General features: G+C 45.1%; 1 protein-coding gene across 1 annotated transcript in view; it reads left to right on the top strand.

Annotated features, from left to right (window-relative positions):
• The window catches only part of DNER (delta/notch like EGF repeat containing), a 250,741-nt gene that overhangs the window by 154,313 nt on the left and 82,714 nt on the right, over positions 1 to 13,714 (top strand). Inside the window, exon 6 of the mRNA XM_054585576.1 lies at positions 5,225 to 5,378. Within this exon, the coding sequence (XP_054441551.1) occupies positions 5,225 to 5,378 (154 nt within the window). The remainder of the gene's footprint in view (positions 1 to 5,224; positions 5,379 to 13,714) is intronic.

Consider the following 13,714-nt stretch of genomic DNA (forward strand, 5'->3'; position numbering starts at 1 on the left):
CTTACTGGCACTTACAGGAGTGCATTTTCTTGGGTAGAGCTTCATAAGCAGGGTGCAAAAAGTGTCGGCATATAATTTTCTCAACACTACCTCCATGGTAAATGCAATAGTAGGTTTACTGGGGATGTTTCTGAGAAGACCCTTCAATATGTAGTTGGCAGCTTAAGGTGAAATAGCGGCTCAGTGAAAACAATTCACTTTGAACTCAGTGAAAGAGACAGCGAGAGGGAGCAAGAAACCGCTGTCCTGGATTCAGTTTTCTGATGGTTAGGTTTAATTTAAGTGTAAAGCAAAACCTTGCCAAGGTGGAGGGAGGATTTAATTCTAAGTAGGTACAATTCTTTAAAAACATCAGTCCTTCTAACTAGACTTGGCGTGAGATAAAAGTCAACTTGCATCCCACCGTTACTCTCTAGCCACTCATCAACAAACATTTCTTTGTAGCACTTACCACTATGTGACAGGATAGCATGCATTTCTTTGTTGTCCCTCTAGAAAATAAGCTGCAATATAAGCTCCATGAAAGCAGGGACCGTCTCCTTCCTTCAGCACATCTCTAACACAATAGTGGTTGGCATGTGGTAGGGTGCAAAAGCTGTGTGTTGAGTGAGTGGAATTAAAGAATAAAGCAGACATCCATTTTCAGTTAAATGATCTGGTAAGAGCCAGCTCTGCTCTGATGCTGAATAAAGATGGCTGGAAGATCAGCTCAGATGGCCGGGCTAACGTCGCGCTGTCCACACTGAAGACCCCGAGCTGGCCTGAACAAAAGGCCATCCACCTGTGCTTTGAGAGGCCTGTGGGATTACTTACAGGCAGGGTTAGGGTGTTATCAGAATCAAATCAACTCTAGTCATGAAACCGGCTAATGCCCTGGAAAGCGACATGACTACATACGACATGACTATGTAATTTGGGGTCTTTGAGGGGACATGAACAGTGGTTTCCAAAGTTTTCTACTAAGCCAGAGCCCTTGCAGTGGTTATAAAGCTCTGCATCAGGGTTTCAACCTGAACATTCCGACCTCGGTGCCAGAAAATCCCTGGTTCTGGGGCCTGCCTGTGCCTTGGAGGACAGTTAGCAGCATCCCTCGTCGCCACTCACCAGGTGTCTGTGGTGAGCCCCCAGGTGTGACGAGCAAAGACGTCTCCAGACATTGCCAAATGCCTCCTGGAGGGAGAAACGGGCCCTCTGCGGAGGAGCACCACGCGCTGCACGACTGAGCCCCGCCCCAATTACCGCGTCTCTAGAGTCCCTCCGCTGTCCCTGCCATTTCCTCTTCCACGCTGGTCTTCTGGCTTTTCTTTCTTTCTTTCTTTTTCTTTTTCTTTTTCTTTTTTTGCCTGGGCTAGGCTCCAGCTTGGCATCTTTTCACGGACGATTCCCTTTATCTGGACCGGCTTCCCTTGGACTCCCCGACAGTTCGCTCCTGTGCCCCTGCCAAATCTCTGCCCCTTTATCACCTTCTCAGCCTGCCCTCCACACCCCCCACCGCATCTCCCTGCCCTACTTGATTTTTCCCAGAGCATTCACCACCTAATTGACGACCTTCCTTGCTGGTTCCTTTCCTTTGTGGTCAGTCACCTGCACCAGAATACCGTCTGCTTGGGAGCATCATGTCCACTTTTGTGTCTCCAGCTCCAGAACGGTGCCCAGCACATAGTGAGTGCTCAGTTGTTGAATGGGTGAATGAAAGAATGTAGGGATGTCTACAGTTTTTTAACCTAGAACTTTTCAAAGTAAGCTTTTTACCACTCTGTGAAAAATGTTTCAGTAATGTACAAATGGAATGTTTGACTTCAAGCTGTGGAGGAAAATTGAGATTCTGCCTTGGGTTTTAAACTTAATCTCTGAGAGTCACTTTCCATTTTGCCTGAGATAGACTTGTACATACAAAATGTACAATAATTTTGCAAGGAAGTCTCATTCTGTAATTTAGCTAAGCTACTAATTTTAAGGAAGTTTGTTTTGTCTCTTATGCTGGTTAAGTTAATTGGACCTAGATTAGTGATAGCATCCTAGTTAGTGGGTTAAATTTCTTAAGGTTGGCATAAGAGTTTAAACCTTTCAGTAGTCAAACTGTTTCCCACAACAAATATTCTAAAACACAGCTTCTTAATATTCTTGGCCTCTTGCAAATCAACAGCTTGGAACTATTAAAAGAGTTATTGGAAATTAGAAAATAGACTTAGGAAGAAATCTAACTTTATGAATGACATGCTATAAAATACACAAAGATTTAACTAAACTTTTATAACCATGGGTATGTAAACAATTTTTTAAATTTTCTTTCTCACTCAATTCAAAGTTTAAGAATTAGTTCAATGTTTTACTTGGTCAAAAACAATTGTTCCAACAGCTTCTTCAAGTTTTTTTTAAGGTGCTTGCTTAAAACAAAGTAAAATAAAATGTATGGCATCTGTGTTAGCTTTAAATTCAATCAAAATGAAATTGAAGATATTTGATTTGCGGCTTTTAATAATTTACTTTCACAAGCAACATAGTTTCCATGGAACTCACCAGATAAGTATATGCAAAATATATCTCCCAAATAAGCAAAGAAATTCATCTGCAACATGGAACGTCTGGATACAAACCAAGTAAATTTTAGAGCACAGCTGCCAAAACCAATGACACGCGGTAATTTATTATGGGGTTGAGGCCCGCTTCAGAATCGTATGTGTTGGGTGAGCCAATGTTTACACTTCGAAGTTGTGCACTAATCTCCAGGTTCACAAAGAACTCCAGACACATCCCCTGCAAAGAGCAAAGGTGTACTCTGTTGTACATTTGCACAAGGACAAGATTTTCTTTGAAAGACAGTTCCAGAAAAGCAGTTTCCTATTTAAAAGGCTGCCGTTCTCCCAGCTTTCAACCACAAAGTCTGTGCGTGCTCACACACGCGTGCACACACACACACACACACACACAGGGAAAGCTCAGGACATCATGAAAAATCAGATAGGAAGCCAACTATTGCTAGAATGCAGAGGGAATTTCTACCGGCCACAAAGAGGTGGGAGAGGTGGTAGGAACAGAAGGCAGAACGTTGAGCTCTAACTTAAGAAAAAACCATTGATTCTATTCCAGTTGTTTGGGTTTCTAAAATATAACTGAAGAATATGTTCTTAAGCTAAAGACGACTTGACTATGCAGATTACAAGGATTTGCCATATGCCCTGAACAAAAACACACTGAGTTAACGGAAGAAACACACCTACCTAAAACCCGGCAGTTTTGGAAGAGCTAAATGTCACGTTGGACGGTCTGGCCTCGTGATTGGTTGCTGAGGTCAGGAGTCCATCCACTCCTGGTTTAGTCTTTTTGGCAAGAACCATCCTCTTACAGTGTAAAATGTGATCTCACTGTGCAAGGGACAGTTTTTCTTAGAAAAGGAGTCTTTGGGGATGGGGCACTTGAGGTGGGAGGGTTTAGAAGTATGACTACATCTAGAGGGAAGCTGTAAAACAATTTTGCAGAATGGCCATGGGAGCTGTTCCTTTCAGGAATGCAAGTTTGAGTCATACTCAGGAATTGAAACATTGGACTCAAACATATGTTAAAAAAAAAAAGAAGACAGTTTTTAAATTATAAAACTATCTAAGAGTTGTATTTTTTATATAAGCTAAAATGCCATTTGAGAAAATTTAATAATCGTCTCAGTATCAGAATTATCCTGGAAGAGCCACCCATGTAACCACGGGAACTGGAGAAGGGGAAGTGATGTTATCATTATTTGCAATTGGTGTGCACTTTGGTGGGGGCTGTTATTTTATCTAAAAAACACAAGAAAATCAACTAGAAACTCTCTGACCTGTAATGAGAGCACAGCGTGACAACCGGTAACCTAACTACTGTTTTTCATATCATTAATAATCATTATCTAGTATGATGGGTATTACGAGAAAGAGATGAAGAAAATATCTTATTAATAAGAACCACAAAGAAATCTAAATATGCAACAATAGATTTATCAAGAAATGGGTAAGAACTCTAGAACTTGGTTGAGAGGAAAAAAAAATTCAAGAGAAGAATGGACAAGGCTGCTTTCCCTTTCTGGAGGAAGGACAGGCTCTGTATTGTGCTTGGGTGGGCGCCGGAGGTACTGGGTGGGGATCCTGGATGAACGACACTAGAGAAAAGGTTAGGGGTCAGGAGCTGGGGACCTGGACAGCAAAGGCGAAGGCGAAGGCGAAGGGTGGGCCCAGGGGAGCCTGTGGGCGGGGCTTTGGAACTGGAGAGGTTTGAAGACCTGCCTGATGTGTGGGGGGCTTGGGGAGAGCTGGGAAAGGTGCTCTTTGTCTGTTTTGTTTTTTGTTTTGTTTTTGAGCAGTAAGGTTTGCTGATGCCTTTCCCCCGTGCTTCCTTTCCTCCCGACTTCATAAATCCGCCCTAACCTCTGCATTGCTTCGCACAGAGCTTCGGGGCCTCAGTGCGAAGCCTCAGGCTCCGGAGCCAGAGTTGCGGTTCTGTTAGCTGCGTGTGTTGCCCACCCGAGGCTGGTGAGGAGAGAGAAGGAAGGCTCTGTTTCATTTGGGTTTTACAACAGTCTCAGGAGTGAAACTTCCAGTCAAATTCAGTCCTTTGGGTCTGAGTTACAGTCTTTTACTGGGAGAATGTTACTATTATAAACCAAAAGAAACACCCCGCCACCCCACCCCCCAAAACCCCGGTGACTTGGATTACAGCGCTGTTATTTTTCCCTGCGTGGCTGTCAATAGAGGCTCATTTACAGGCTGATTCGGTAAATTCGATGCTCTGGAAGGGTGGCCCAAGTAGGACATTTGAGGATGTTTTTGTCACATGCGCTGTCTATGCTTCAGGGTTTTAGTTAGTTGGAGTGACATCTAATTTAATGGCTATGGCACAATAAATCTGCTCTAGTGAAATTGCTATTTTCATGTCAGCGCAACAAAACTTCATTTTTTTTTTTTTTTTGCTTAAAATAAAGTCATCCTTCTACTGTAGGAAGACTGAAAATAGTTGAAATACATATGAGTAAAGAATCCTAAAAATAAATGTTTGAAATTAAACTACAAAGAAATAGATACCATTTCTTTTAAAGCTAAGCTCTTAATCAGATCATGATATAAGCGATGTAGTTGAAAATACTCAGCGTTGGTGGTACCCTGGAAAGAAGTGGTGCTTTTGAACTTCGAGTTTCAGAGCCAATGTGTACGTTTGAGAGAACTCAAGTGACACACACCGTACGTTTGTGCTTTAGGCCGCCTTCTCCTGTACCTGTGACGATGAGTACGTGGGCACTTTCTGCGAAGAGTTTGACGCCTGCCGGAGGAAGCCCTGCCACAACAACGCCAGCTGTGTTGACGCAAAGGAGAAGCAAGACGGGAGCAATTTCACCTGCGTCTGCCTTGCCGGTATGGTTTCCGTAGCTCTTCGTTAGTGTGTATCGCTCTGTAGAATGCGGGCTTAGTAACTAATGGAGGTTAACCATACTTTGCCTGGCTGTGGGACAAGGAGACTTCAAGGTCCTGTATGACTCCATCGGTTTATGTTTTATATAATCGGAAATTAGAAGTTCACGTGGGGATACACCTCCTGTCCCTTAGCTGGCTTCCTGACCTTTACATCTCAGTGTTCCAACAGTTTAGCTCTGCGATAATGATATCCTTGATCAAATAGGGGCATGGGTGCTTCAGAAACGATTCTGCAAAATATGTACTGAGTATGGGCTGGTGCTGCGCTGGGTGATTATGCCAAATAATTTAAGAAAAATCCAGGATAACCTACCTACGTTGTTATGTGAAGCCACCTAATCTTCCTGTTTATGTTTATTTCCTCTTGTTCATGTGTGTTCATTAGCTGGAGTTCTTGGTACACCCTTCTCCACAATGTGGCAAGTTGTTAATATTCCTCAATTAGTACAGAGGATTTACAGATATTACTGGAGACCTTCAAATCCTTGGCATACAATGAATGACTCTTGGGAGGTCTCAGTAGGCAATGTGCCCATAGACTTCTGTGCTCTGCCAGTCATCATACTTGACCTTCAGCTTAACTGACTGATGCCAAGCCTTCAAGGAGCAAAAACAGAATTGATCAGCGAACATGTTGATACTGCTGTTTTGATGATGCAGCTTAAAATCAAGCACTGAATCACTCCTTTTTTATTATCAAATAATGTGACATCATCCTTCAGAACTGACTATCTTTCCTTTTCCATCTCATTCTGTTGCCAACGTCTGCCACTGGGAGGGGACTCAGGATGAGGTAGGGGCCGGCGGGTGGAGAGGGATGGATTGAAGTGGGGTCTGGGCATTAAACGCTCATGGAAAGCAACAAGACCTAACAATGCAAAGTTTATACATGAAAAAGTGAAAGTCCTTTACTTGTCTATTAACCCTAACTTTATCATATCGTAGGGGTAGGTTAGTAACTTGGCATATTCTTTTCAGACCTGTGTGTGTGGGTATTTCTCTTGCAGAGGAGATGATCAAATAATTTTTACTATACATATTTAACAAGTGATTATAGCATACCCGTTGTTCTATAACTTGCTTTTTTTCTGGTAGACCATAGGTATTCTTCCATGCCAGCACATATGGAGCCACCACATTCATTTTAACAATTTCATAGTGTGCCTCCTAATTTTGTATCTCCACATCAGAGTCCCCCCCCAAACCTCTTTATCTAACTACCTGCTTTGCATCTCCCCATCGCCCCCATTCTTCCTCACACTCTAGCTCAAACCCTAATCAGAGGTAGAAGAGATTTAGGAAATGTTACCCGAGACCCGAACTCTGTCTCTGCGCATCACCTTCTGACTTGTTCTGCGGTTCTCTTGAGTGGGTTTCTACTTCATCAGTTCCTGTTTCCTCCGCTCCCTTCTAGCTTTACCTCTCAGGAAGCTTTTCACTCTAGTCAACACACACACACACACAGAGCTGTTGTTTATTGCGTGTTTACCCCATGCCAGGGCTATGCTAAATACTTTCTTAGGGTGTTGTTTGAATAGTCTCTAAGTTAAAAGCAGTCTTCGTTATACTGACTTCGTAACTGAGAAAACTGAGGCACAGGGAATTTTGTAACTTGGTCAACAATATTAGTCAGAGCAGTACTCTGCTGTACGGCAGTAACACATTAATCCCCACATCTCAGTGGCTTCTAGGAAAAGGTTAATTTCTGTTGTGTCTAGTCTGATAATGACACTTGCCCTCCAGGTAGTCACTTGGGGATCTGGAGGGCCTTGTGTGATGTTCTGAGAGCTGTGCCTGCCAGTGTCTTATATCTTCCATCACACACCATTAGCTAGAATTTGGTCACTCAGTCCCCAGAGCCTCTGCCTAGGAAGAGGTGAACATTCTCGTAGTCTCCACTGTGCCAGGTACACGTGCCGGTAACTGTTGGGGCTGGGATTTGAACCCAGGTCTTCCTGTCTGCCTCCAAAGTCCACGTTCCTGACCCTCGTACACTCTCTCTCTGTATATGCAGCTACTACACTATGTGCTGAGTACTTTCCTGGTACAAATATGTGATTCAAGCCCACATCTTTCAATTTTCTCATCTCAAACAGGTTTGTTAAAAAAAAATATGAGGCAATTTTTGTACAAGAAAGAGGAGTGGTTGCTCAAAATAAGGAGCTTTATACTACGTTTAGTTCTGAATGTCCTTGGAAAAAATGTTTTACCATAGGAAAACTACATTTCCTTTGTGAAAGAACTATTTACAAGTTAGTTTATATCAACTAATTGATCTCTGAAGCTCCAGATATATACACAAGAACTTGCAAACAGTGGGAAGTGTGTTTTCCTTATGAAAATGTATCCTGCTGTGCTCTGATTGTTGCAAGTCTGATCATGAGAAATTACCTTGTTTGATGAATGAATGAATTCAAACCACGTTCTTGTCACCAGAGAACAGAAATTCCCAATAAAATCTTTTCACAGAGACATAGTCTTGCTATGCTTATTTCTCTTGAGAGGAGAATGTTTCTTGGTATGTGAAAATATTATTTTCAGCCAAGAAGCTTCAGCTCCGACTTTGTTAATATTTGATATTTTGATTTAATTTCTACATCAAGTGCCAATACAGATAGAAGTTTCTGAGTCATGGATAATCTCTGAATGAATATTGGATAGGTTGGATGTTGAGTTGGTTAAGTAACAAACTGTTACGGTTTTCATTTTTAATACAATTTCTTGGAAAGCAGGAGATGATCTTTAAAATTATAAAACATTGATGTCATATACATGTACATACAATATAACATGAATAATAGAATATGGTCAGTAAAATTCTAGTTTGGGGAGGAAATTTTTATCAGATGTGATTGATTTTTTTTTTTAACTCTCTTGCAATACTTGTCAACAATACCAGTACTGCAGGAGAATCTAGTAAGAGGAGGTTATTGGCTTTGTCAACAGGATTTGTCCTGGCCGTTGGCAGCCTACTGTCGGCGTGGATGTGATGAGGGCTGCATGGGCTTTGAGGTCTCTTCGAGACCACGTGGAGGAGCAGAAGCAAGGGGCGTAGCTACAACTATCAAACACCTGATGGACAGCACCACATTTGGAGATAGTCACTGCTGCTCAGTTGTCCGGTGGCCTAAAGGCTTTTTCCCGGGTGACACTGGCTGGCAGGGATGAGGTGCACAGGGAGTGGGCAGACGTGAGGGTGAATGGACAGCTGACTGCTCTACAGACGAGTTCAGTGGCAACGTTAATGTGAGGAACAGAATCAGAAAGCTCCCTTTATTTTATTTTATTTTTTAAATTATAGCAAACTTGTTTCAGAGTGTAGGCTCCAGAGTCAAAATGCCCAGATGACAATCATAAGTCCCACACCATTCGACCTTAAATGTGGGTTACTTCTCATCACCACAGTGCCATACTTTCTGGTTCAGAACAAGCTTCTCGAAGAGGTGAAGCTTATTCTGCTTGTTGCCTGACATTACATGAGCCTTAAGTACCAGAGGCAGGAGTCCCAGTATCATCTGTCCCGGAGTTCGGGCCCCTTCCAGTCCCACTTGACCACAGCCTCTGGAGCCAGTGGTCTGAATTCTGTGTCCATCTTGCCATTTTCTAGCTGGGCACCTTGGGCAACCTCTCCACCTGCTTCTTCTCTGCAAGTGGATTCCAACAACCTTTGCCATGGCTGGGTATGAGAATTCAGTGACAACATAAGCTTGAGGTCTTCTGTGGACATGTATGTCCAGTACTGAGACCTGACATACGGAAGATGCTCATAAAGATTTGCTGAATGAATGAATGAATGAACAGATGTGTGGATGGATGGATGAATGAATGAATGATTGGAATGAGACGAAATTCTATACGAGTCTTACCGAAGAGACTCGATTCCTTGCCTGCCCCCCTGCCTTCTCTCGCGGGGTCCCCCCGCTACCGCACAGGTGTGTGTTTTGCCTCCCACATCTGGAGGGCAGCGACATCACACTTGTCACTCTTTATTCCTCACTCCCCGTCAGTGCCAAGCCCCATGCCTCACACGTAGCAGACACACAGTGAATGATTAAGTTGAAAGTTAGCTTTTTTGAAATAAGGATTTATTTTCGTAAAAGCCTTCTAATTTCAAGAATAGGATTGTTTTCCTCAAAGGCACTATTTTATTTTCTAAAAAGAATAGCTGTGATACACGTTCAGAGCCACCACTGCCAAAATATTATCAGCATCATGCAAAGCATTTTCCAACTTCACAGCACCTCCTTGTTCAACCAAGTGGTGATCTCAGCCTGTTTTTAGAAGTGCGTTATTTCCAAGGCAGAGGGAATGTCAGGCGTGTTCCCCACGCCCCAGTTTTACTCTTTTAAACACTGCGTGTTGCTTAGTGGCCTCACATTGTGTTTGGGTTGTGAATTAGAAATGGGTCACCTCCTCATGGAGACAAGTCCTGATTAGATTGGCTGAGAGTGATCACACCCAGCCTCACTCGGCTCAAGGAGTGAGCACATTAGCAGGCCAGGAACATGGTTTTTAGAAAGCAGTTAGGTCACAGTTTCAGAACGGAAGGGTCCTCAGAACTCACCTCCGTATGTGGACTGTGGGAAGCCATGGCAACTCCATGAGGCTGAAGGACTTGACCGAGGTCACAAAGTGCGCAGAGAAATGGGAATTCTGGCCGCTTCACCCTCTGTCCATGTTTGGGTCAGAGTATGTCTTACCAGCACAGCCAAGGTTAGGGTATTTTCCTTTAGTGGTGAACAGAGTGGAAAGGTATGAACATCTCAGACAGGCTGTCAATGTATTGCCTGCAGTGCGTTCACCACCATTTGGGGCAGGGAATAAAAGAAAACGTGAGCACGTCTGGCTGGACTTTCAATGCAGCTTCTACTACTTACTGATTGTGTGACCTTAAGTGACCCACCGAACCTTTTTTCCTTTGGGTTTTCTCATCTTTAAAATAAGAGGTCATTGCAAGGATCATTCATTCATTAGTCAGTTATTTATTGAATATCTGTTATGCGCCAGGCATTTTCTAGGTGCTGAGAATACAGCTGTGAAATAGCATGTGTGCATGGAGGTTATGTTTTAATGAGGAAGATGAATCAACAGTGCATACGTCAGTGGTCTGTGTGTGTGTGTGTGTGCGTGCGCGCGCGCGCATGTTTCTATATGTGTATACAGTGTGTGTGTTTGTCATCAAGGGACAGGGTCAGGCAGTGATAGGTGCTATGAACACAGACAGAGCCGGGTGAAGGGATGGAGAGGCATGGGAGCGTGACTGCAGACAGGGCAGTTGGGTAAGGCCTCTCTGAAGGGGAAATGCTTGCTTAGAGACCGGGATAAAATAAGCTCATGAACAACGTGAATCTCAGGGGTAGTAACTTTCCAGGCAGAGGGAATGGCACATGCAAAGGTCCTGAGGCATGAATAAGCCTGGAGTGTTTGCTGAGCACAGTGAGAACCAGCGTTGAGACATAGTGCTGGGGAGGGCGCTGGACCAGGCCATGGCGGAGGGACACAGACTTTATCCTGACAGGGACAGGAAGCCGTAGGAGGGTGTCGACTGGGGTGGACCACCTGATTTCCCTCTTAAAAGGATCGCCCTGGGAGCTGGTGAAGGAATACGTAGATTGGGACAGCAGTTGGGAGGCCATTGGCTATCGGGGCAAGAGACAAGGACAGTTTGAGTGCTGTGCTGCCGTTGGAGGTGGCGCGAAGGTTTGGGTCTGGGGTGTGTTTGAAGGTATTGCTGATCACAGTTGCTGGAGGGTATAGTGTGAGTTGTGAGAGGAAGTGGGGAGTTGTGGATGACTGCAAAGATTTTTTTTTAAACGGCTTAATTAAGATGTGGTCTCATACCACTGAAGTGTACACAATTCAATAGTTTTAAGTATATTTTCACAGAGTTGTGTAACTATCACAACAACCAGTTTCAGAACATTTGCATCACCTCCAAAAGCAGCCCTCTATCCCTAAGCTGTCACCCCCTAATCTAGCCACCCCTTCCCCCAGCCCTAGGCAACCATTGACCTACTTTCCGTCTCCATGTAGTTGCTTATTCTAGATTTCATTTAAGTTGAATTATATGATATGAATCCTTTTGGGACTGGTTTCTTTCCTTAGCATCATGTTTTCAAGGTTCATTCATGTTGTAGCATGCATCAGTAATTTTTTTAATGCTTGAATAATATTTCATTGGATATGCCATTTTATTGACCCATCCATCTGCTGATGGGCCTTTGGGTTGTTTTCACCTGCTGGCAGCTGAGAATAGCGCTGCTATGACCACCACCCTTGACAGGCTCTCCCTTCTCTCCTCCTCCAGGATCTTACGCTTCCAGCCTTCACTGTCTTCCTCTCCCTGTGGTCCTCCATCTCCCTCCCCCATCCCCTGCTTTGTGTCTGCAAAGATTGATGATCTCATCTGAATAGCAGTCCCTCAAACAAGCAAGAATGTAGTGGGTCCTTGCTGCTACTTCTGTAGGTCCGCCTTCTCTTCCTCCTCTTCTCATCCTCTTCATCACTGCCACATAGTGGTCTATATCCAATTCCTAATTTTCCAACACTTCCTTTCTCTGTATCTAGTGAAACTGCTTCTCCAAGGTCATGGGCGGTGTCCTTCTCAGTAATTCCTCATCCTGCCCACGGTTGTCATCTCGGTGGAAACGGTTCTCGCCTGTGTTACAGAACAATGCCTGGCGCTCATTCCTCTGAGACCTCTCTAACCCCCCCCTCCCTCCCCTCCGCCCTCCTCTCCACAGAGCTCTGTCCCTCCCTGTCCCCTTCAGCTGCTGTCCTCTGGTAGCAATCACTCATTCTGAGCTGTCACCTCTAAGTGGATGGCTTCCAGACCCTTCCTGCAGCCTTCCCATCACCTCAGCTCCAGCATGTTCATTGGATGTGGCAATGATGCGTTGGCGGACACCTCACCCCCTTGTCGGACTCAACTCCAGACCCGTGGGATCTGCCCGCCCCTCCCAGACACGCTTTCAGCCTGGCTCCTTTCTGATGGGCTCTCATTTCTATCCACGGTGCCTTCACGGCCCTCATCCCTCAGGCTGCAAGCTCAGTCTCCACAATCGATTTTCGCAGCTCATCTTTCTTGGAATAGTCACCAGGTTTGCTCCATTTACGATGATCCCCCATCTGCCCCTGCACTTTGCTTCCTCAGCCCTGCCCTGCTTCAGTCATTGCTATCGCTGCCTGAATGACTGCAAAGCCTGCCCCCTGTCCACGGTGCCCACGGCCTTGCTCGCCTGCAGCGCGGCACTGAAGCCCAGGACTGGGAGCACGCAGCTGGGCCACCTGTGCCATGCCTGCCCTTATTGCCCATGTTCTGCATGACTCTGGGGGAATTACTTAATCTCTCTGGGTCTCAGCTTTCTATCTGTAAATTGTGCTAGGGGACAGAATTCCAAGCATCATAATCCAGTAGTGGTTGTGAAGCTCACAAGGGTACGTGGTTCACAGCAGGCACTCAGCAGACATCGGCCAACAGCTGGATGGCCTGCCCTGAGTGCCCCCGCTCCTTCCTCTGGCCAGAGACTTGGCCTCAGTGCCTCCTGTGGTGTCCCTGCTGGGTGAGTCACACTGGACCAGGCAGGACCTCACAACGCCCTCTTCTCTTCTCGTCTGCTCGAGCCCGAGAGCCAGGCCTGAACAGCCTACCCCTCTGGGCTGGACTTGCTCAGCTCTCCCACTCTTTTCAAACAGTCTTTTCACTCATGAAAGGGAAAAGAGGACACAGCAGGAGTGAAGAGTGTGGGGTATGGCGTCTGCGGTCCTGGGTCTCCTTCCAGGCTGAGCTGCTCACCGAGCGCACCCTGCTCCTCTGAGCCCACATTTTCTTATCTGTGAGATGGAATAACAGTATTGACCCTGTAAGTGTTAAAAACCCACACATATACACACACAAACATGTACACATACACATATGTACACGTGCATACACACCAATGTGCATCTCCATACACATGCCCACTGGCACAGAATAGATGATCCGCAAAGGGCACCTATTTGTGGCATCTAAACGGAGGAGAAAAATTGGAGTTTTATTCTCTTCATTCTCCCCCGAGGCTTACCATCCAACCTCCTGGTTTTTGGTGGCCCCTCTGGAGTTCCCTGATTTTGTCTGGACCAGATCACGTGTTCCCAGGGAGAAGGAAGGACAGACTGACACTCTCTCCCAAATGGAAGTGAAGGGGAGGAGAACGCAACAGTGTATGCACAGCTGCGTCACGTCCTCACACTGCTCAGAAACCTCCAAGGAGGCCTCCGCGTTTGGTGACCCCAGC

Source organism: Pteronotus mesoamericanus, unplaced genomic scaffold, assembly GCF_021234165.1.
Source record: "Pteronotus mesoamericanus isolate MK-2021 breed Mesoamerican mustached bat unplaced genomic scaffold, CSHL_Meso_final contig_90, whole genome shotgun sequence".
Classification (NCBI taxonomy): Eukaryota; Metazoa; Chordata; class Mammalia; order Chiroptera; family Mormoopidae; genus Pteronotus; species Pteronotus mesoamericanus.